Source organism: Puma concolor, chromosome E3 (assembly GCF_028749965.1).
Source record: "Puma concolor isolate L17-30 chromosome E3, mPumCon1.1.hap2, whole genome shotgun sequence".
NCBI lineage: Eukaryota > Metazoa > Chordata > Mammalia > Carnivora > Felidae > Puma > Puma concolor.
The window spans coordinates 16,588,426-16,611,269 of NC_141682.1; the positions used below are offsets into that span (position 1 = coordinate 16,588,426).

At 42.5% G+C, this 22,844-nt stretch overlaps 3 protein-coding genes across 8 annotated transcripts in view; 1 reads left to right on the plus strand and 2 right to left on the minus strand.

Annotated features, from left to right (window-relative positions):
- PSPH (phosphoserine phosphatase) overlaps nt 1-10,149 on the plus strand; it is a 57,561-nt gene extending 47,412 nt beyond the window's left edge. For 5 of the 6 annotated variants that reach the window (XM_086692090.1, XM_086692093.1, XM_086692092.1 and 2 more), the window contains 5 exons: nt 2,281-2,439; nt 3,130-3,264; nt 3,735-3,880; nt 7,349-7,497; nt 9,674-10,149. In XM_086692090.1, the coding sequence (XP_086548216.1) occupies nt 2,281-2,439; nt 3,130-3,264; nt 3,735-3,880; nt 7,349-7,497; nt 9,674-9,781 (697 nt within the window). In that variant the 3' untranslated portion in view covers nt 9,782-10,149. Of the gene's footprint in view, nt 1-2,280; nt 2,440-3,129; nt 3,265-3,734; nt 3,881-7,348; nt 7,502-9,673 lie in introns of all 6 variants that reach the window. The other variant, XM_086692091.1, reaches the window with a different exon arrangement.
- Nucleotides 4,490-6,313, minus strand: LOC147572998 (cell division control protein 42 homolog). The gene is made up of 2 exons (XM_086692095.1): nt 5,933-6,313; nt 4,490-5,678 (listed from the first exon to the last, which is right to left on the minus strand). Exons 1-2 carry the CDS (start codon nt 6,218-6,220, stop codon nt 5,391-5,393), a joined length of 576 nt encoding a protein of 191 aa, XP_086548221.1. The 5' UTR covers nt 6,221-6,313; the 3' UTR covers nt 4,490-5,390.
- Nucleotides 10,150-18,141: 7,992 nt separating the features above from the next.
- Nucleotides 18,142-22,844, minus strand: part of NIPSNAP2 (nipsnap homolog 2) — a 38,107-nt gene continuing 33,404 nt past the window's right edge. The window contains exons 9-10 of the mRNA XM_025923212.2: nt 20,849-20,932; nt 18,142-19,277 (exon numbers count right to left, since the gene is read on the minus strand). Of these exons, the coding sequence (XP_025778997.1) occupies nt 19,213-19,277; nt 20,849-20,932 (149 nt within the window). The 3' untranslated portion in view covers nt 18,142-19,212. The remainder of the gene's footprint in view (nt 19,278-20,848; nt 20,933-22,844) is intronic.

The window sequence follows — 22,844 nt, forward strand, 5'->3', positions numbered from 1 at the left end:
TGGCTGTTATGTTAAGAACAAAAAACTGGGATGGGAGACCTTTTAGGAGGCTACTGGTGCAGTCTTGGCAAGAAATATTCGTAACCCAGGCTAGAGCAATAGCAGTGGATAGGGTGAGAAGTGGTCAGATTTTGGTTAGGCTTTCAAGGTGAAACCAACATAATTTCTTGAATGATGGGATATGGGTTTTGAGAGAAAGAAAAATGTCGAGGGTGACTGAAAAATGGAGTTGCCATCAGGGGAGAGAAGGAAGGTGCAAGAATAGCCGTTTTGGGGAGACAAGAAGATCAGGAGTTCAGTTTTAGACATGTTTACCAGACAGCTGAATGAGGTCAGGAAGGTGGTTGGAGTTTGGAGTTTGGGAGAGAGGCCTGGGGTCCAGGTGTATATTTGGAAGTTACTGTCATAGAGATGACATTTAAAGCCACAAGCCCGGATGAATTCATTGAGGGAGTGGGTGGGTTAGAGAAGACCAGGGGTGGACCATGGGTCGTTGCATCGGTAAGAGAACGGAAGAGAAGCAACCAGCAAAGGAGCCCAGTTCACAGGGGGGGATGATATGTGAACCTGGGAAGTCAGTCCTCTGAGGTGAGGGATCTGCTTGAACAGGAGCATGATGATAGTAGAAAAAGAGATTATAGATAATTAATAGCATACATGTTTAGTATTCATGTATTTTTAAGTTTCCTGTTTAATGGAAACTTCATTCACATCAAGGCTGATGTTAGTTTAGTTTAATACTCTACTGTCTTACTGGATTCATTAATTTGCCTTCTCTTTCCCCTTCTTACTGGGTCTCCAGTGAAACTCCTGTTTCCTATTTGGTAAGGGTTCCAAACGGGCTGGCTCTAGTTTGCCAGCCCTTGGCTGAAAAGATTTTTTCCCCCGCAGGTCAGCTTTGACCTGGATCATTCTTACAGATGCATTGGTTAGAAATCAGTTATGAAGTAGGTTGGCCAGTTCCTTTGAGTCTGTTTTTAGCCGGCATCTATTCTAAATATAGGTTATTTGCATCATCTATGTGGCCTCGTACATGACATATTTGATGGGAGACTGGTCTAGGTGACCTCTAGGATCCCCTTCACCCTCAAGATTCCAGTCCAGTGATTTTCTTAAAAAGTAAAAAACCCGCAAAATTCCTTTTGAAACTCTGTCCCCCATAGATTCTGCAGCACAGTGGTCCTCGGGGCTCTTCCTGTGAGTGAGTCTTGATCTCTTTTCATTTTCCTTCCCAGGCTCCTGATCTAACCTTTTCTGTTCCTTGTGGGCTCTGTCCTCAGCCCTCTTCTTTTCTCCTGCTTTCCACTCTCTGGTGACTTTCATCAGGCCATGCCCTCAATTACCACCTCTACTCTGGTGACTAACCGATGTGTAGTTTAGCTCTGACCTCTCTGTGGAGGCAAAGGCCTTTCAAGGTTTTCCATTACCTAGATGTTAAAATCCAAACTCCTTAGCCTGGCTCAGGGCCCCCCTTTGTGCACCACCTGGTAGCTGGACTCCATTGGGAGGCTTCCAGTATGTTATCCATCATCTCTTTTTTTTTTTTTTTGGAGAGCGAGCTCATGCACGCGAACAGGGCAGAGGGGCAGAGAGAGAGAATCCCACGCTGAGTGTGAAGCCTAATGCTGGACTTTATCCCACAACCTTGGGATCATGACCTGAGCTAAAATCAAGTGTCAACCAACACTCAACCGACTGAGCCACCCAGGCACCCCTATCCATCATTCTTTCTCCTTGCCTTTGCCCCTACTCTTTTCTCTACCATCATTACTTCCTCTTCTTGCCTCTATCTCCCTGCCCCCCATGCCCAGCACACACCAAGCTGATACCCTGCCCTTTGAGAACCTACTCAGGCCACTTACTCTTCATGATTCAGCTCCAATGACTATGTCCCTTGGAATCCCTATAACATAGGCAAGGTTAAAAGCATTTTCTCTGTGTGCCCACAGTATCTTATGCACATTTCCACTTTAGCCCTTGGCCTTATTGCTATAATTATTAGGGGAAAAAGAGTTGAATATGGTTGAACATCAAATATATTTATAAGTTGGTATTTCACTAGACTGAATTCCTGGGAGAAGAGTTTGGTCCCGCTCATTGAGACCTGACATTTAGAAGGTGCTTATTTTGTACTAAACAACAAGTAAGTCTGTGTGAGTCCATGTTTATGAGGGATACACCGACTTTGATATGAATCAAAGTATATTGGCATAAATGGGCAAAATTGGATCTTTTTTATGATTATAAGCCTTTAAGTATATTTTTTTTTTTCTCTTGTAGGAGAACAATTCTTCCAAGGATGGTCTCCCATTCAGAGTTGAGGAAACTTTTCTGTTCAGCTGATGCAGTATGCTTTGATGTTGATAGCACAGTCATCAGAGAAGAAGGAATTGATGAGCTAGCCAAATTCTGTGGAGTTGAGGATGCTGTGTCAGAAATGTAGGAACAGTATTTATTCACTTTATGAAATGATAAAAAATTGCAGAAGAGAGTGACGTTTCAACAACATGTAGGACCAGAGCCACATTTCTCTGATTTTTAGTCCCTGGCTATAAATCATGGGCAGTAAGCTGCTTCTTCCATCATTTACAACTGAATTCACTAGTGTACATTATCCAATCATCCATTTATACAAATATTTATGGAAAAAGGAAAGTTGCCCCTGACAAATAAATATGGGTGACATGCTCTTAGCTCGGTCAGAGGAACGATGACCATAACTAACCAAAGAAGATGACGGGGTGGGGGATCACCATGTGTCCAGTGCTTTGTGTCATGGTTGAAAGTGTGGCCTCTGTGGTTTGCTAGAAAGCTAGTTTTGGTTCAGAGTCTCTCAGTTTATGCCTGCAGTATTATTGCTGCCTACAGTCACCAGGTCACGGACCATTTCATGTTCAGCTGCATTTGATGTGAGACGTGGCTGCAAAATCTTAGTATGATTCTCAAACAAACCTTCCATATGTTTATTCCCAGGCCTCGCTCTCACGGCATCGTAGCATGCGTGTTGTATGGTGGAGCTCTCGGTAGCACCTTCCTCCTGGGTAGACTTTGGAGGAGCTAGGGAGGTTGGGCATGTAAACTCTGGGGACATCTGACTCGTCTGGCCTGACTGTTGGGTCTTCCTCCTAGGACACGGCGAGCCATGGGTGGGTCAGTGCCTTTCAAGGCTGCCCTCACAGAGCGCTTAGCGCTGATCCAGCCCTCCAGGGAACAGGTACAAAGGCTCATAGCAGAGCACCCCCCCCACCTGACTCCTGGCATAAGGTAAGAGGAGCCCCGGTCTGGGTTCTGTCAGCACCTGTGTTTGGGGGCATGTCCTCTTGAGAATCTCTCACCATTGCTCTAGTGCTCCCTTCTGTCTCGTTCTTTCAGCTCTTGCCTGTGGTCTTGTCTGGCTGGTTGGCTGTGCCCACGTCTGCCCACGTCTGCCCACGTCTGCCCTTCCTTGCTCCCTAGGGAGAGCCTAAGCTTCCTCTTCATTTTGCGTTTCTAGGTTCATGGGCTGAGGAGACTTGTGGGATGGCTTCCTAAGCAGTCCAGCCCTACCTATTAATTTCTAAGTGCATTCAGAAAAACATTCATAAAACATTATAATTCACCAGGCGATATACCTTATGTGATGTATTTGGGCAGATGCATTTGGGAGAAAAATATGTTTTTTAGTTTTCTCCTCATGTTTCATGTTTTTTCTTTTATATAATCAGGGTCTGGTATATTATATTTCTTTTTTGCAGGGAGCTGGTAAGTCGCCTGCAAGAGCGAAATGTTCAGGTTTTCCTAATATCTGGTGGCTTTAGGAGCATTGTGGAGCATGTTGCTTCCAAGCTCAATATCCCATCAACCAACGTATTTGCCAATAGGCTGAAATTCTACTTCAATGGTAAGACTTTAATGGTGTCTTTTCCCTTTCTCATCAGTTTTAGTATCCAGTATCTTTTTTTTTTTTTTAAGGGTTTTTTGTTTGTTTAATACATCTGAAAAGAACGCATGTACAAAGAATTGAGACAAAGAATTGAGCATTGGTTCAACACTAATGAATCTACAAGAATTAAGATTTGGGGAAGGCGGAGAAGATTACCTAAACATTTTTAAAAATTGGGAACTGTAACCAAAATAAGCAGATAAAATCCCCATTAACACTTATGAAGAGTCTTCATAAGACTCCATAATTTTTTTTACTAAACTAGAGAGCCTTAACTAGCTACTCTAGGGTTCCTCGTATGCAAAACACAAATAAGGGGATTCCCCTGACTGGTCCCCACGTTGTTAAATGTCCTCCCCACCCCCACCCGCACCCCCAGCTTCTTCATGAAGCAGGTCTGTCTCCATCCTCCAACTTGAAAGAGGATGTGCATCATTCCACAGACATCTGTCTTCTAGCACCACCCCTCACACTTCCTCCATCTACCAGGTCTCCGGCTGTGTTCTAGGAACACTGTATCATACGCTATTAAACTGGACATCTACGCTAAGCATGTAAGACAATGACTGACAGGGAAAAAAACGTTTTTTAATTACGTACTCAATCCATTTGGTGTATTTCAAAAGGTGCAGTACTTTTCTTCATTTATCAGTGAATGAAGTTAGAAATTAACTTCAAAAAAAAATCAGCAAATGACAAACAAATTTCCTTGAAAGTCACAGTCACATATAGAGTGTCTCCTAGAAAAGAGGGGCAAGACAGGTTCCACCCGCTTTCATGAGTTTCATCAAGTACTAGACATACTCAAGGGTGGAGAGAAAGGCAACTTTCAAAAAGGAGTATGTTATTAAATGAGGCGTTTACTATACTCCTTCCTAAGAGCACCAGGTGGGGGACAAGTGCTCTAAACTAGATCTAGGAAGTGGAATGTGGAGTCAGTCCATCCTCCTCCCCTTAAGGGCTGTCCAATGGTTACTGAATTTAAAAAACATGACTAAATAAAAACAAACCCCACACACACTCCCCCCCCCGCAAAAAAGAAAAAAACAAAAACAAAAAGAACAAAAACATAAACAAAACCCCTAAATGTCCCAGATTATTCTCCAGAGTGGATGGAGCCCCGGGAACAGCTTCAACAGCCCAAATTAGTCTGTTACAGAGTCATCACAAGCATGCCTTGCTTTTAAACAAAAACAAAAACAAAACAAAAAAAAATTTTTTTTTTGAAACGACAGAACAAAAACTAGTACTAACCGCTTTTCTGACAATACACAATTACTCAAATTAACTAGTACTGAGAGGGGGAAGGGGACCATATCTATGGGCCTTGTCTCACATGAGTGCATGTGGGTAGGTGCAGGGCATTTGTCATTGCAAAAACGAATTTTAATTTTTAATCTTTAGTTTGATTTAACATTGCTTTAGTACGATGCTGACACCAGCTGTGCAGAAAGGGCTCTGGAGATGTTCATAGCAGCACACATCTGCGGGTCTTCTTCGGTTCTGGAGGCTCCAGGGCAGCCAATATTGCTTCGTCAAATACATTCTTTAGGCCTTGCTGTGTGAGTGCAGAACACTCCACATACTTGACCGCCTTCAGGTCACGGGCCAGCTTTTCAGCAGTCTCTGGAGTGATAGGCTTCTGTTTGTTCTTGGCAAGTTTCTCAATCGTAGAGGGGTCATCTCGGAGATCAATTTGGGTCCCAACAAGCAAGAAAGGAGTCTTTGGACAGTGGTGAGTTATCTCAGGCACCCACTTCTCCTTCACATTTTCTTTTTTTTTTTTTTTTTTAATTTTTTTTTTCAACATTTATTTATTTTGGGACAGAGAGAGACAGAGCATGAATGGGGGAGGGGCAGAGAGAGAGGGAGACACAGAATCGGAAACAGGCTCCAGGCTCTGAGCCATCAGCCATCAGCCCAGAGCCTGACGCGGGGCTCGAACTCACGGACTGCGAGATCGTGACCTGGCTGAAGTCGGACGCTCAACCGACTGCGCCACCCAGGCGCCCCATCCTTCACATTTTCAAATGAGGATGGAGAGACCACTGAAAAACAGACTAGAAATACATCTGTTTGTGGATAACTCAGCGGTCGTAATCTGTCATAATCCTCTTGCCCTGCAGTATCAAAAAGTCCAAGAGTATATGGCTCTCCACCAATCATAACTGTGACTGTATAGTTGTCAAAAACAGTCAGTACATACTCCGATGGAAATTTATTTGTTGTGTAGGATATCAGGAGACAGGTTTTACCAACGGCATCATCGCCCACAACAACACACTTAATTGTCTGCATTGCTGAAACAGTTTTGTATCCACTTTAAATATTTCAAATTCAATGATGACCTCAGCTTCTCCGCCGGGGCCTAGTATCCAGTATCTTATGTAGTGTCTGTTGGGATGCAACTTAAGCAAGGTGGCATCAGAGTTAAATACTGAGGCAAAGGATACTCTTGATTGAGGTCTTTTGCTCCGTGCAAAACAGACTTGGGCCATCATCTCTGCTAGCTTTAGTGTCCATATAATCATCTCTCTGTATATAAATGTCTGCACATTGATTCCCACATGACTTACTCTGTCTCGCATTATATTTCAGTTTTATGAGAGCTCTCATGTATTCAAATCAATCATAGGCTAAGGAAGGAGAGTTTACTAGTGAGTCACTGCACTGTCGCTGCCTTGATGGGAAGGGGCAGAGAGGGAGGGAGAGGCAGAGAGAACCCTAAGCAGGCTCCAACGTGGAGCTCGATCCCAGAACCCTGAGATCATGACCTGGGACAAAATCAAGAGTTAGACGCTTAACTGACTGAGCCACCGAGGCGCCCCTCTGTCGCTCCTTTGAAAGTGCCTCTTGGCCCTTCTGTGTACCATCACAGCTGCAGCTGTAGTTTTCCATCATCGCATAATGTCTCTAGTTATGTCAAGGACTGGCTGACATCCTTAAAACCAAATAATATTAATTTAAAAATTTTAGATGTGTTAATAAAACATTTTGGATGGGTCTGAAGAGAGAGGGAATGTGCTAATTACTGTAAGAAATAAAATTGATCAAATATAAGTTGGAATTGCCTCTTAGATGAAATTATATATTAACCTTTAAAAATTTTAATATATTATCATTTCATGATGTTCTGCCGTGTCAGCAAGGTTTGAGAATTACAACTATGAAAGCTTAGAGGATAAACCTGATTTACCCCAAGGCATTAATGATTTAAAGGAGTTACCTCAACAAGAAGTATTTGCAAGTGAGAAGCAAAGTTGTTTATGTGGGGCTGTGGTGTAGAAATCCAGGCCGGGTCACTTCACTGAGGGCCATTTTTAGCTTTCTCAGTGACATTTAAGTGAGGGTATCATCTATGCAAAAAGCTGGCCCTACTGATAGAATTCTGTGGATCATTAACACTGTTGTAACTGCTCTTTTAAGGTGAATATGCAGGTTTTGATGAGATGCAGCCAACAGCCGAATCTGGTGGGAAAGGAAAAGTTATTAAACTTTTAAAGGAAAAATTTCATTTTAAGAAAATTATCATGATTGGAGACGGAGCCACAGACATGGAAGCCTGTCCTCCTGCTGTAGGTATTAAGTGTACTAGTTTTCTCTGGTTGTGGTTCTGTTTTAAACAGCTGATTTAGAACTTGGTATGATTGCTTAGGTGAGATAAGAGAGAAGAACATCCAGGTGTCACTGTAAAACAACCAAAACAATTAAGACACCTTCAGTCTCAATATGTCAACTGACTTTTTGCAAACCTGAAAAAAACCATCTAGAACTTTACCACCCTGTTCCTGTGGTATGGCTACCACCTCTTAGCCCCAGTGTGTGCTCAAGGTTTGGCTTCGATTCCCCAAATAATACCACAAATAATAATTCAGATCTTATAACTGTAATCAAAATTTTACTGTCTTTTTATATTTGACGAACTATTTCCTCATACAGTATCTTCTCCTTTTTACTGAGTAGGGAACTGAGGCTGGTGGAGGTTTGATAACGTGCCTGTATTAAAGCATTTTATTCTTCTGAATGAATGTTGTTTTCTGAGACTAGGAAACATGCTATACAGCAATGTGTCACTTTCATGCAGGACTTTGCCCTTATCAGCTCATACTAAATTAAGAAAACCTGAACCAAAAATGTAGTGGTGAGCTTTTTACTACCTAGTTTCCTGAGATCTAAAAATAGTTGTCTTTGTAAATGATTAACCCAAAGTGGTTAAAGAATCTTTGGATCCTTTTAACTTACTTGAGTCAATTCAAGATAAGAAGATGTCTTCAGATGATTTACAATCAAGGCTGAGGTTGACTAAGTCACGAATGCTGGACTAGTCCAATGAGGAGTATATAGAAGTCACATATGCCCAGTTCTATCAGGGAGCTCCCCCTCCTGATGTCAAGAGGTGACAAAATTATAATTCCAGAGGACCCTTCCAGTCATTGGAAGATGACACGGCCTGACCGAGCCAAGGGAAAGTGTGTGCTGGCAGACGTGGTCAGAGGAATGTGTGATTTGAAGGAAGGGCAACAGCCACCATGTGCAGGCCTGGAAGGACCCAAGGGAGAAGTGACCAGGCGGGGGCAGGAGGCAGGGAGGCAGCAGAACAGAGTGGGGATATTCTAGGCACAGACCTGGGCTGGTCAGTGCACAAGAACTGGCAAGAATGGGCTTTCTCTTCAGCAACTGCTGAAGACTTTATGTGTCAGGCACTTTGGTGTCCCTGTGAGGTCATGGGAAGCCCTGGAAGGCTGCTGGACAGAGAGGGAATGAGTTGGTGTGTTAGGACCCCGAGCGGGTGCTGGCATGCAGAAAGGAGGCTCAGTTAGGAGGCTACACTTAACTGGAAGGTAAGAATCTCATTATGTTTCCCTCCTTATGTGGTATGAAAACAAAAATGAAAAGAAAAGGCAAGTAAAAGAATTTTCAACTTCCAAATTATGTATGTAGTGTCTATATCCTGGCGGAAAAAGAGAAAATACTATGTTTTTAAATTTGTATTTATTTATTTGAGAGAGACAAAGTGAGTGGGAAGGGAAAGACAGAGAGGGAGAGAGAATCCCAAGCAGGCTCCACGCTGCCAGCGCAGAGCCTGATGTGGGGCTGGAACCCACGAAACTGTGAGATCGTGACCTGAGCTGAAGCCAAGAGTCTGGTGCTTAACTGATTGAGCCACCCAGGTGCCCTGAGAAAATACTATTTTAAAAATGACTACAAGAAGGTGTCACTTGGTAGAAATTAAGGAAACAACATAACCTTCAATAATTTTAATGATGGAAAGTGGAGTGCTGGCAGCAGATCCTGGCACTGTCATCTGCTTCATCCCAGAAGGAGGTCTGTCAGGTTCACACAAGGCACCTGTCAGGAGGCGCCTGCTCTGGTCCTGATTCTAGGCCAGTGGGATCTCCACTGCACTCCAGGCTTCTCTTTATTCTTCCCTCTTTGAGATTTCCCGGCCTAGTTGTGAATGCATCTAGTTTAGAACTCAGATGGGATTTTACCTTTGTAAGCAATTGTATTGGTTTTTAGAGGGCTTCAGTTCTCCTGGAAGCCTGCAGTGTCCCCTGGCCTGGTTGGACTGACAGCGGTGTTGCACTGACTCATTCAAGGACGCTCCCAGGGAGCTGGGGAGGAACCCCCTTGAGGCTAGGCTTAACCTCTCTTTGCAGAACAGTTCATTCTTTTCAAACACTTACTGCCCTAGGGTGCCGCTATATCTTTTTTAATTTTTTTTAACTCTCCTTTTTTCCCCTTTCTTAGGATGTTTTCATTGGATTTGGAGGAAATGTGATCAGACAACAAGTAAAAGACAACGCTGAATGGTACATCACTGATTTTGTAGAGCTTTTAGGAGAACTTGAAGAATAATATCAATTTTTATACAGTTTGTAACAACTTCGGTTAATTTTAAAAAGTTATACAGTTTGATACCGTTTGCCTAAAACTGTCTATTACAACTTAATGTATAGATTTGGTACTCATTATCTGTACTTCAAGTAAACTATGGAAAACTGCTTTTTTTAACTGCAGTCCTAGTATTATTATGATCATTAATTACCTGGATAGTTTTATAATCTTAATTCTTTATGTATTTTCCTATCTGTATTTTATTTGAAGCCTTTTAAAGGTGGATAGTAAATTAAACACCGTCACTGTTGGAAATATGGGTTAGGCAGCTTTAGGTGACTATTGGTTTTCCCTGTGGTAGGTAAATAAAAGTTATCCATGTATCAGAACAGATTTGTGGCATTGTCCATTCTGCCTGTGATGTATTTCAGTATCTAATATTTCAAGCACCTTTACGTTTTTGGGTAGAAACAACAGCCAGGCAAGGAACCAAGGGGTTGGAGACCCCGTTGATCACAGGGCATAGTGCTTGTCACCACTCAGCCCCCACCAGCCCTCCCACTGGGCAGAGGGCTGGATGCGCTTTTATTAGCTCTTGGAATTTGTCAAACAGGGAATGTTACAGAGGCTTAAAAGAAAATAGAGCCTTGGAGCGCCTGGGTGGCTCAGTTGGTTAAGCTTCCGACTTCCTCCGACTCACGTCATGATCTCATGGTTTGTGAGTTCAAGCCCCACATCGGGCTCTGTGCTGACAGCTCGGAGCCTGGAGCCTGCTTCGGATCTGTGTCTCATTCTCTCTCTGCCCCTCCCGCACTTGTGCTCTCTCTCTCTCTCTGTCTCTCAAAAGCAAATAAATGTAAAAAATAAAATTAAAAAAAAAATGGAGCCTTGGAGCGCCTGGGTGGCTCAGTTGGTTAAGCCTCTGACACTTGTTTTTGGCTCAGGACGTGATCTCACAGTTGTGGCATCGAGCTCTCCTTTGGGCTCTGTGCCTGGCGTGGAGCCTGCTGAAGATTCTCTCTCCTCTGCCCCTCTCCTGCTCACTTGTGTGTGTGCTCTCTCTCTCTGTCTCAAAAAAAAAACAAAAACAAAAACCTTAAACAAAAGTAGTGACCTTAAAAAATGGATATTTGATCATCGCATGAAATAAAAGAAGTAATTACACATTTTACTCATTCCAAATGAAGATCAGAGTTTTGCCTTAAATAAATTAAGAAATGCCTCCTAATAGCCTATATGCACCATTTCTTTCTTAACAGATGACTTGGAAAGACGTGAAAGCCAGGTTTGCGTTTATTCTGGGCAGTACCAAGAAAGAGACATTTCAGAACATGCTTTGAAATTATGTGGTTATTGGGGAACCTGGGTGGCTCAGTTGGTTACACATCTGACTCTGGATTTCGGCTCAGGTCGTGATCTCACGGATCATGGGATCAAGCCCAGCATTGGGTTCTGTGCTGATGGTGTGGAGCCTGCTTGGGATTCTCTTGCCCTCTCTCTCTCTGCCTCTCCCCACCCATCAAAATAAATAAACATTAAAAACAATAGTATGTGGTTATATAGCCTCCCTGGTTGAAAATTGGGAGAGGATAAAGAGGTTTAGGAAGAAGCATGCAGTGGATAATGAAGTAGAAAAGGCCAGAATGGTTTAATATAGGAAATTATATGAGAAAAAATTTATATTTCAAAACAATAATTTAAATTTATTTCGCCAAATAATCAGATATATAAATATAGCCAAATAGTCAAGTCAGATGAATCGAATTTCCTTCCAGATCCAAGTTGCCCCAGGAGAGACGTGAAGTAGGTTGGGCAACATTTACATGAGACTCCAGACAACGAGGCGGTTGTTCGGTCGAGGTTGCTGGCTGGCAGCTCTCCTGGAAGCCGTTTTGTGGGACTTGCACTTGCACTGAGCTCCGGGCAGGACTGGGCGTGCCAGGGCTGGCATGCCAGGGCTGCCGGTGCTGCAAATTGCCGCCAGCAGTGTGCGTGAGCTGCAGAGCCGTCCTCGGGGAGGTGGAGGACTGAAGCCCCTGCTGCTTCTACCTGCCAGGCTGCCAGAGCCCGCCTTCCACAGGGCGGTGGCCTGAACAGGATGTGCACACTGGATTTGGCTCAGGGGAGTCTGCTGGGCTGAGAAATCTACCCACATAGAACCTTTTAGACCAATTGCACAAGCCCCCGGGCCCCCAGGCTGCCCAGCTCTCAGCAAGCTGCACAGAAGCAGCACACACAATCCCTTCTTTGTTGTGTTGGGGTGAGCCTGAAATGATGCAAGAACTGCCCTAACCTCTTCCTTGCTTTTTGAATTCTGGATTTGCTGGAAACAGCCACAGAGTGGCTCTCCCAGGAGCTATGTACGTGGTTGTGGTAGGACAGGAGTCAGTAAGTGTTGGCAGTGCGATGTGGCCTTCTATCCTTGTGATGCCATTTTTCATTCTGATGCACACTGCTTATGTAAACAAAAATAGTTAAGAACTGGGGTCATGAAGTTAAGAATTGAAATTTTTCATGGTATTAAATTGAAACAGGAGAAGTCCCTCAAAGCTTTTATATGCCTAAAAAAGGAGATATCCCAAGGCCTTTATCTCCTATCCCACCCCCTTCTCTGGTTTGCTGCTATGATTCTTCTCTCTTCTGGAGACAAGTGTTTCTTCCTGCCCAGCTGGCTGCCATTCCCAAGAGTTGGGGAGGGCATTCTAGGCCTGGGGCTGGAAGATTCTGGAGATTCAGACCTGGGGTAGGAAGCTTCCGGAGAGTCAGGTGGTCCGCCTCAGCAAATGTTGGCACAAGCATGATGGCTTTTGCCTCTGTGGCCCTCAGAATTATGATTGGATGCGGGAAATGTGGGGAGTGATCTGACCACACGTCACACTGCTCATTTTCACATTTCCAAGGTGTTTGCATATGTTTCCTCTTGTGATTCTCACATCCCTGAGGTCAGCAGTATAGATATCGCTGTCCTCTTTTTAACAGGGGACAGCAAGCTCACAAGAGTTGATGACTGCTACAGGGTCACATTCAGAGCTGGAGCTCAGGCCAGTGATTTCCACAGTGTTCTTTATGTTATGCATTGCTAGAGAGTTAACAATTGGACGCCTGGGTGGCTCAGTCAGCTAAGCGTCCAACCTCGGCTCAGGTCGTGATCTCGAGGTTCATGAGTTTGAGTTCCACATTGGGCTGTCTGCTCTCAGCACAGAGCTTGCTTTGGATCCTCTGTCTCCCTCTCTCTGCCCCTTCCCCGCTAATGTGAGCTCTCTCTCACACACAAAAATAAACATTTAAGAGAGTTAACAACTTACTGGGGCCAGGACAATCTACTGTAAGCTAATACTTAACACTCTGATCACAAATGTTAATGTATATTAAAACAGAAGATGAAATTTTATTCCCTAGAATGTAAGATGTGTTTTACAAAATGTTCAAGTGGTTTCCTTTTTAATGGTCACTGAACTCTGCAAAAAGTACTAGTTTTAGTATTAATTCATAGAGGACTGTTCAGTACTTTGCTGATCAGTTTCCAACTCTGAACATATTTCTATATATGTTTATTATTTTCCTTTTGAATTGTTTTACTGAGTTTGCCTAGGCACATCATCTTAACTCCCAGGATTCCTAACACTTGCATCAGAAATAGTATGAATTAAGACATTGCCCTGCTTTGAGGGGCACACATATGTATACACACATATGTATATATTTTTGCCCCATGAATTTTTTTAATGTTTATTTTTGAGAGAGAGAGGGGGAGAAGGCGAACATGGGGGAAGGACAGAGAGAGAGAGGGAGGCAGAGAATCCAAAGCAGGCTCTGAGCTGTCAGTGCAGAGCATGATGCAGGGCTTGAACTCACAAACCACAAGATCATGACCTGAGCCAAAGTTGATGCTCAACCAACAGAGCCACTGAAGCACCCTGCCCCGTGTGTTTTCTAATTGAAACTGACAGTCTCCATACTTTCTCTTTTCCTACCTTCCCTTTCTCCCTCTCCCCATTTACTTCCCCCTTTGCTTCCTTCTATCCATTCATCAAGCATGTTATTAAACATCTATGTTCCAGCCAGAAACTGAAGGCATACATTTAATAATTATTCAAGACTGAAGAAAAGTCTCCTTCACAGGCAGCCGTGAGAATAAGGGGAAAAGAAGCAGGTTCTCTCAAGTGCTGGTTTGGAGGAGAGCAAAGTGTGGGTCTGAGAAGGCTTTTAAAAAGGATGATGGGGTGCCTGTGTGGCTCAGTTGGTTGAGCGTCCCAACTCTTGATTTCAGCTCAGGTCACAATCCCAGTGGGATTGAGCCCTGCCTCAGGCTCTGCACTGAGTGTGGAGTCTGCTTGGGATTCTCTCTCCCTCTCTCTCTGCCCCTTTCCCCCACTTGTGCTCTCTAAAAAATAAAAAAATAAATTTTAAAAAGGAGTCGGGATGATATCACATGAATGGTAATTAAAAATGAGTTGGCATGGGGGCGCCTGGGTGGCTCAGTCAGTTAAGTGTCTGACTTTGGCTCAGGTCATGATCTCACAGTTCGTGAGTTCAAGCCCCACGTCGGGCTCTGTGCTAACAGCTCAGAACCTGGAGCCTGCTTTGGATTTTGTGTTTCACTCTGCCCACCTCCCCCCCCACCCCACTCATGCTCTCTCTGTCTCTCTCAAATATAAACATTTAAAAAAAGTGAGTTGGCACGTGCAAGTAATATTCACCAGACCTACACACAACATATGGAAAATGGATTTGTAAATTTCAAATATTCCCAATGAAAATTCATAGACAAAATAATACAATTCGTTCTTCTATGGACGTTTAATAAAAGGATTTGACAAATTGGGCTAGAATTGCTAAAGTGATTATTTGATAGATTAATATAATGATAGAAGATTCCTGTACATCACCAAGTGACCACCATGTTGCTAAATTAGTGGTCAGATTTCAGACCTCATCTAACCTGGCCTCATAGCAGCATGTGACACAGGTGATCTCATTCTTGATAGATTTTGTTCATTTAGCTTTCATGACATGCCACTTTCTTGAGTTTCTTCCTGTTTCCCTGGTGGTTTTTCACTCTCTCTTCCTGGTTCCTCCTTACCCTGGCCCTCTTCTTCATCTACATTCACTCCCCATAAGAATTTATTTATTTTTCGGGCAATAAAGTCCTCTTTATTTATTTAGTATAAACTATTGTCAAATTGGTTAACACACAGTGTGTACAGTGTGCTCTTGGTCTTGGGGATAGATTCCTGTGGTTCATCGCTTACATAGAGCACCCAGAGTTCATCCCAGCAAGGGCCCTTCTCAATGCCCATCACCCATTCTCCCCTCTCCACCCCCCCCATCAACCCTCAGTTTGTTCTGTGTATTTAAGAGTCTCAGTTCACAAATGCATATCTCCAGGCGAGGCTGTGCTCCTGAACTGCAGATTCAAATACACACGTACCTGTATGATACCTCCACCTGAATATCTGCAGAGACATCTCAAACTCAATATAAGCAAAATGATTCCTGATCTTCACTTCCCCAGATCTCTTGCACCTACTTCACCTACAGCCTTCCCCATCCTTTCAGTTGGGGAGGCCAAAAACTTGAGTCACTTTTGGTTTTTCTCTTTCATTCACACTCCACGGTCGGTCGTTCAGGAAATCATTCTGTCTCTGCCATTAAGATACATTCAGAATCTCACCATTCTCCCTACTTCCACTGCTACCCCTAGTTCAAGCCACCATTTAAAATGTAAGTCAGATCGGGGCACCTGGGTGGCTTGGCTGGGCGTCCGACATCAGCTCAGGTCATGGTGTCACAGTTTGTGAGTTTGAGCCCCACATCGGGCTCTGTGCTGACAGATCAGAGCCTGGAGCCTGCTTCAGATTCTGTGTCTCCCTCTCTCTCTCCCCTGCTCTGCCTCTGTCTCTTAAAAAAATGTTAAAAATAAAAAATAGAAAATGTAAGTCAGATCATGCCCCTCCTCTGCTCAAAACCTTTGAGTGGATCCCACCTCAGAGTAAAAGCCAAGGTCCTTTCAGTGGCCTACTGATCCAGCCCCACGACCTCTGACTTCTCCCACCAGGCAGTCCCTCTCCTCTGTTCCAGCCAGTGTCTGTGCTGCTCTAGTGCATGCCAGGCATGACCCTCCCTGAGGGTCTCTGCTGTAGCCATTTCCTCAGCGTGGTGGGATCCCCTTCCAAACACTGGCTAATTTTATCACCCCTTTTTGCTTAAATCTCAGCTTTTCAGCAAGGCCAACTCCGACCAGACAGATTTAATACTGCATATTGCCCCTCCCAGCCCACCCTCAGAGTCCTATCTCCATTACCCCCTTCTACCTTCCCCTCCTATAGCATTTATGAACTCCTACCATATCATGTAAGCTACAGTATTTTATGTTTTAATTGCCAGACTCCTTTCACTGGACTGGAAGCTTCACAAGGGCAGGGGTCATGTTTTGTTCATGATATTATTTTAGGTGTCTGGTGCTTGGCACATAACAGAAACTATTTGTTGACGTGACTAAAGACTATAGCCTAGTGTGAGGCAGGCTGCATTGTGAAATCCAATGACTTAATTAGGACAGAAATTCCTTTTCCCAGAGTAGGTGTATTCTGAAAGAGCTCTATTTTAGTTCGTTGCTCTGTGCTTTTCTGAACAGAAAGCTCCTTTAAGAAAGCAACACAAGGGGCACCTGGGTCTCGGTTAAGTCTCTGACACTTGATTTCAGCTCAGGTCACGATCTCATGGTTCGGGAGTTTGAGCCCTGCATCGGGCTCTGCACTGACAGCATGGAGCCTGCTTGAGATTCTCCCTCCCTCCCTCTCTGCCCCTTCCCCTTCACACACATGTGCTTTCTCTCTCTCAAAATAAAAAGCAACACAGAGAATAACTGTTTCTAAAAGAAAATGTCATTCTTGCACATTCCGGTGCTCACCAGGAGAAGGGCCCCTGGATGGGGAATTGGGTAGATGAGGCAATTTGGGGAGCCTCATCCAACTCATCCCACAACTGTGAGCTCAGTTGTGATGGTTAATTTTGTGTCAGCTTGACTGGCCTCAGGGATGTCCAGATAGCTGGTAAAACATTATTTATGGGTATGTCTGTGAGGGTGTTTCTGGAAGATCAGCATTTTATTCAACAGAATGAATAAAAGACCCCTCCTCATTAATGTAGGTGGGCATCACTCAATCTTTTGGGGGCCCAAATGGAAAAAGGTAAAGGAAGGGCAGATTCACTCTGCTTGAGCTGGGATGTTCACCTTCTGCTCTCAGATACTGGAGCTCCTGGTTCTTGGCCCTCTGACTTTGGACTGGAAGTTAAGCCATCAGCTCTCCTGATTCTCAGACCTTTGGACTTGGACAGAATTATACCCCTGGTTTTCTTGGTTCTCTAGCTGGCGGATGACAGACTGTGGGACTTCTTGGCTTCCATAGCCGCAGTAGCCAATTCCTGTAAGTCTCTTTTTGTATATGTGGGTATCTAGATATCCTATTTGTTCTGTTTCTCTGGAGAACCCTAATAAGCCCAATGAATGATCGAAAATTCCTGACTTCTATATGGTTCACTTTAAGTCCACACAATTTGTTAGTGAAAAGTCTGTTCCCAGCAATTTTTTTCCAGTTCTGAATAGCTAGATCATCTTTACTAGTATTACTAATTCTACCATTTTTCTTTATACAGTTTAGAAAGCAGTTTCATATAAACAGTTCTTTCACTCACATCCTACAAACATGCTCTGAGCATCTAATCAGTAGAATTGTTAAAATGCATGTTTTTAGTTTAGTTTTTTTTTTTTTTTTTTTTTTGAGAAAAGTGGGGGTTGGGGCAAAGAGAGAAATGGAGAGAGAGAATCCCAAGCAGGCTCCACACTGTCAGCACAGAGCCCGACATGGGGCTCAATCCCCTGAACCATGAGATCATGACCTGAGCCAAAGTCAAGAGTCAGATACTCAACCAACTGAGCCACTCAGGGGCCCCGAAAATGCAGGTTTCTATGCCAGAGCTCACTATGCCCTCTCTCTCCTACTGCTTTCTGTGGCATTAAGAAGAGCCAGTTACAAAATTTAGAGCTGAAGGGATGTTAAATGTCATTGGGTTCCACCTCCCGTTTTATAGGTTAAGGGAACAGAACACCAAAGAGGGAAGTACCTCATCAAGGAGCAGCGCATGGACTTGAAAGGGCCTGTTCTTCTGACCGCTGCCCCAACCCCCCAAACTCCATGCACTGGTACACAAAGCCTGTTTCCCAAAACACCTTGTTCAATGGCTAGTTAGAAGCTGGTGAGCTTATTTAATATTTTGCTCTATAGACTCACACATATGCCCACTTCACAGGGACAAGCTATTTTTCAAGAGGTACAGGGTCATTCTTAGCACAAGTTCATAAAAAAAGACTGCAAACATTTCATATGTGAAAATCAAGATGTTTTATTGACTTTTATATGTTCTTGGAGAAAACCATTCACATGTAAAAGTTTGACATTTGATATGAGAATTATTCACACTTTATTTTACACATAAATTCTTTAATTTGGGGGTCAGACCTAATTTTTCACTTCAACAGGACTTGCACATGATTACAGTCACAAAATTGGCACACTGTATTAAAAAACTAAATCAGAGCTAGACAAAGTAGGCAGCTTTATTCCAATTTAAATCTCAACATGCACCACCCCTCATACATAATCTTGGAAGTATCTGCTGTGAGCTTACTAAAATATTAACTACAGAATGTCTGAGGTCACAAATGATTGTTTACAAAATAAAACCTCTTTTCTTAATGCTACTCAATTTGTTATAGAAAAATATACAAATAAAAATTAGTGCTATTCAAGGCGTTCATTTCAGAATCACATATGACACATTATTTCCCCTCATATAGAGCCATCACAATATACTAGGTAAAGACTGAGTTACTGATTAAATGTACCTTAGCAACTACTACCAGCTTAGTAATGACACGTCATTTACTATGCTGACCAATTAAACAGGAGAGAGAATTAAAACACTTTCAGGTATCGGGTACACTCAGAATTTGTTCCTGGTCTGAGACTCAGAAATAACTGCTAGAGTAACATGACAAAATTTATATTTCTTCCTGATACAAGAAATTTGCCTAAAAATCTGTAATTATAAAACAGATTTGCTTTTTATAAAGAAATTGCTAACTTTTTTTTTCATGGTTAGATTCCTATTTGGAGAGGATTCAAATTTTAATTTGGGCCCTCTTTTCCCAGAGGGTGGGGAGGGGTGGCTGGTGGTTGGTATAAGGTATATTTGAGGACTGTTACAATCAAACTATAATAGTTTCCTTTCTTGTGATTATGTAAATTTTAAAGAAAAGAGGTCTCTCATAAGCTATATACAGCAGTTTACACTTCAGTGTTTCTTTTTCACTTGATATACAATTAAAATTAGTTTATGACAAATACTTGTCACATAAATTTATGTAGGCACATCTAAAATCTGCAGCTTTACTGGAGGGGTGAGGTCTTCAGTGGGATCATGATTCTGGATTCCATTTCCTGAATAAGTGGGACTGAAAACAAGGATCAAGATTACCGTGCTTGTTCTTTTCTAAACAGATTATGGTAAATATACATTAACGAATATGTTGCTGAGAACGTTCAGAGGACATGTTGCTTAAAATCAGAATAGAGGAAAATATAGGACTGATCTCAGGGGCAGAAATGTACAAGCTAATGGTAGATCAATTAACATCCTATGAGATGTTATTAGAATTAAAGCAGATTCTGTCTGGAGATGTGTTTCATTTGTAGGGAATTAGGAAAGTCCATGTTTTAAGAAAAATGGTGCTTTATCAAAAGGTTGAGAACTTTGAACTAAAATAAAGTTATATAGGGGCGCCTGGGTGGCTCAGTCGGTTGGGCGTCCGACTTTGGCTCAGGTCACGATCTCACCCTGTGTGGGTTCGAGCCCTGCATCAGGCTCTGTGCTGACAGCTCAGATCCTGGAGCCTGCTTGTCTCCCTCTCTCTCTGCCCTTCCCTACTCACACTCTGTCTCTCTGTATCTCTCAAAAATATATAAACATTGAAAAATTTTATATAAAGTTGTATAAAATCAAATAATACTGCATTTGACTATACTCTGTAAAGGAAAAGATACACGGTACTTCAAAAACTGTCACTGCTGAATAAAATAGGCCTCTGGAAACTAATGAAACTGTAAGAACAGGCAACAAAGTCACATGCAATTATATGGTGTTTTGAACTAAAAGACAAGATAATACTTATTTTCTAGAACAAACTACTCTTTGATTTTTGTTAGTAGTATATGAGCTTAAATGTACCTGAAATGCAACATGATTGGTACTTATTACCTGTGTCAGTATTTCTGGGTTGTATTCCCGCCCAACTGTTCTTACAAAAATCAACCAGGATTTCATAGCATACATGCATGCAGGTATGCATGCGCATGCACAGACATGTACATACAGAAAGTCAAAATGTCAATTTTCAAAATTTTTAATTGCTGTATTAAATTATAATGTTTTTGGGAACAGATAATTTTGATGAGAAAGGGAAAGCTTAGGAAAAAATTATGTAATAAATATTCAGAAAATATAGAAAAATACAAAAAAAAAGGTAATGATGTGAAGTTTACATCATGCAAGGGTCTGAAACTGTACCAGACAACGTAGTTTTTTTTGTTTTTTTAAGATTTTTTTTTTTTGCACCCAATGTGCGGCTCGAACTTACAACTCTGAGATCAAGAGTTGCATGCTCCACTGACTGAGCCAGCCAGGCTCCCCACAAACATACTTGAAAGAATGAAAATTCCTTATTGAAAAGAAGTCATGCAACTATTAGAGAAAAATCTGACTAATCTTCATCCCCCCAAACTTATGATTCACCATCCTAGAGCAACATACTATTTAAAAAAAAAAGTACAAGGGGCACCTAACTGGCTCAGTCAGAAGAGCATGCGACACTTGAGCTCAGAGTCGTGAGTTCGAGGTCCACGTTGGGTGCAGAGATTACTTAAAAATAAATAAATTAATTAAAAAGTAACATATTAGCTTTAGGGTGAAAGAACATAAAACAGTAAGATGAGAAGAATGACAAGTTTTATGTCTTGAAAATGTTACCTGTATAATACACCAATTCTTCCCAGCCATGTTTATGCCATGCTGCATTCCGTATATCTTCCCTGGTCTGAAGATCCTTGTAAGCTGAAAAATAACCACACGGAAGAAACAAGACTTAATCCGAACACACTGTCCTGCATTCCACTAGCTATATCCAACAAGTACTGATTCAGCTGCTCAGCTGGTTTTCTCAAAGCAACTACTGAGGGAATTTAGTACTAAGCTGGGATAATTGTGAGTTGGTTATTCTGAGAAAAATTATGTTAGGCCTTGTGAGAGAAGCAAATAAACAGATCTTTAAATTTTACAGTCTAGTGGATTCAAGACCTACCTTTCAAACCGAGGTTCTTCAATAATGTTAAACTCATAACCAGAAACTGTCAGACTATAATTAAGCAATATTCAATTTTGTTCAACATTTCCAAAGCACTACAATTATCTGGGTGAGAGACTGTGTTCAATGCAGTGGAGAACAAAAAGACAAGTAAAGACAAGGTCAACTGTTGAGCACTGTGGAATACTCGAGAACAGAGCCCACAGGAACAGGGAGGAGACTGGAGAGAGGTGTCTGGAAGGTGTGATTTGACCAGGTGGGTCGGGCTCGGAGGTTGAAAAGAATGTCACCGACAGATAGTAACAGAAGACAAAGGCATGCCAGGTGGAGAGAAGAGCATGGTCAAAGGTATCACAGTCCTTGGTGTCACATGGTACAATTCAGGTATCTCATCTGGGTGCCTTGGTTGCCAAATCCCAGCCTGGCAAGATCCTTCCAACTACTCACCAGGGAAATGCCTCTTGACAGGGTCAGACAAGATTAAAAGGACAAGAATCAGGGCTTCTAGTTTCTCTGTTCTGGGACACACACCCTATTCTTCACAGGGCTTCTTTCTCCTTATGAGAAGACCTACCCTTGTAGCAACTTAATCACCTAAAGATAAAATTTCCCTCAACTAGTAATAGAGTATAAATTTAGTACCTAAAATTGTGAAGAGGCTGAAAAACAGAAGGAAAAGAAATCTTTTACCTCTTACCACCCAGAGCAAAACAATTTAGCATTCATATGATAAGCAGCAGCATCCAACTGAGGGCAGGTGCATGGCCAGTGCACTGTGTGGTGACCCCCCTTGCAGGGAACAGGTTGGAAAGGGCTGTGTTCTTTTTTTTTAATTTCAGTTTTTTAATTTTCTTAGTTAAAATTTTTTTAATTTGGTAAAATATGCATAGCAAAATTAACTTTTAACCATTTTAAAATGTACAATTAGGTGGCATTAAGTAATTCACAATCATCCCACTTTATTATCCATCTCTGAAACTTTTTCACCATCCCAAATTAAAACTCTGTATCCACTGAACACTAACTTCCCATTTTCCCCTCCAGGCAGCCCCTAGGAGCCTCTACCCTGCATTCTGTCTCTATGAATTTGCCTATGCTAGGCACCTCATGTAAGCGGAATCTAATGTTTTCAAGGCTCATCTATGTTGAAGCATGTATTGGCATTTCGTTCCTTTTTATGGAAACAATGTTCTATTATATATACATACCACATTTTGTTTATCTGTTTATCCATCAGTGGACACTTGGGTTTGAGGCTTTTTAAAGGCAGGAAGCACTTGGGCATGTTCATATTACTGGGGAGAGGGAGCCCATAGATGGGGGTGGTGGAACAGATGGAAGGGGCAGGGCCTGAAGGAAGGTGAGGAAGGAATGGCATCAAGTGCGAGGGTAAAAGGAAGAGGTGCTGTGTTGTAGAATGATCTGCTTTGAAAAAGCCAGAAGTGCCCAAGTCTGAGCCTGGTTCAGTTACTGACGATTCTAGGTGATTGATTTATCATTTGTGAGGCACAGGTACCTCATTGTGGTTTGTAGTGGTGAGGATTAAAGAGAATGATGCAGAAAATAACACGCTGGAGGTGCCTGATAAACGTGGTTCTCTAAAAAATGTGGAAAAGTGAGGGTAAGTTTTTGGGGCAGGCTACTGAGAATTCATCTCTGCAT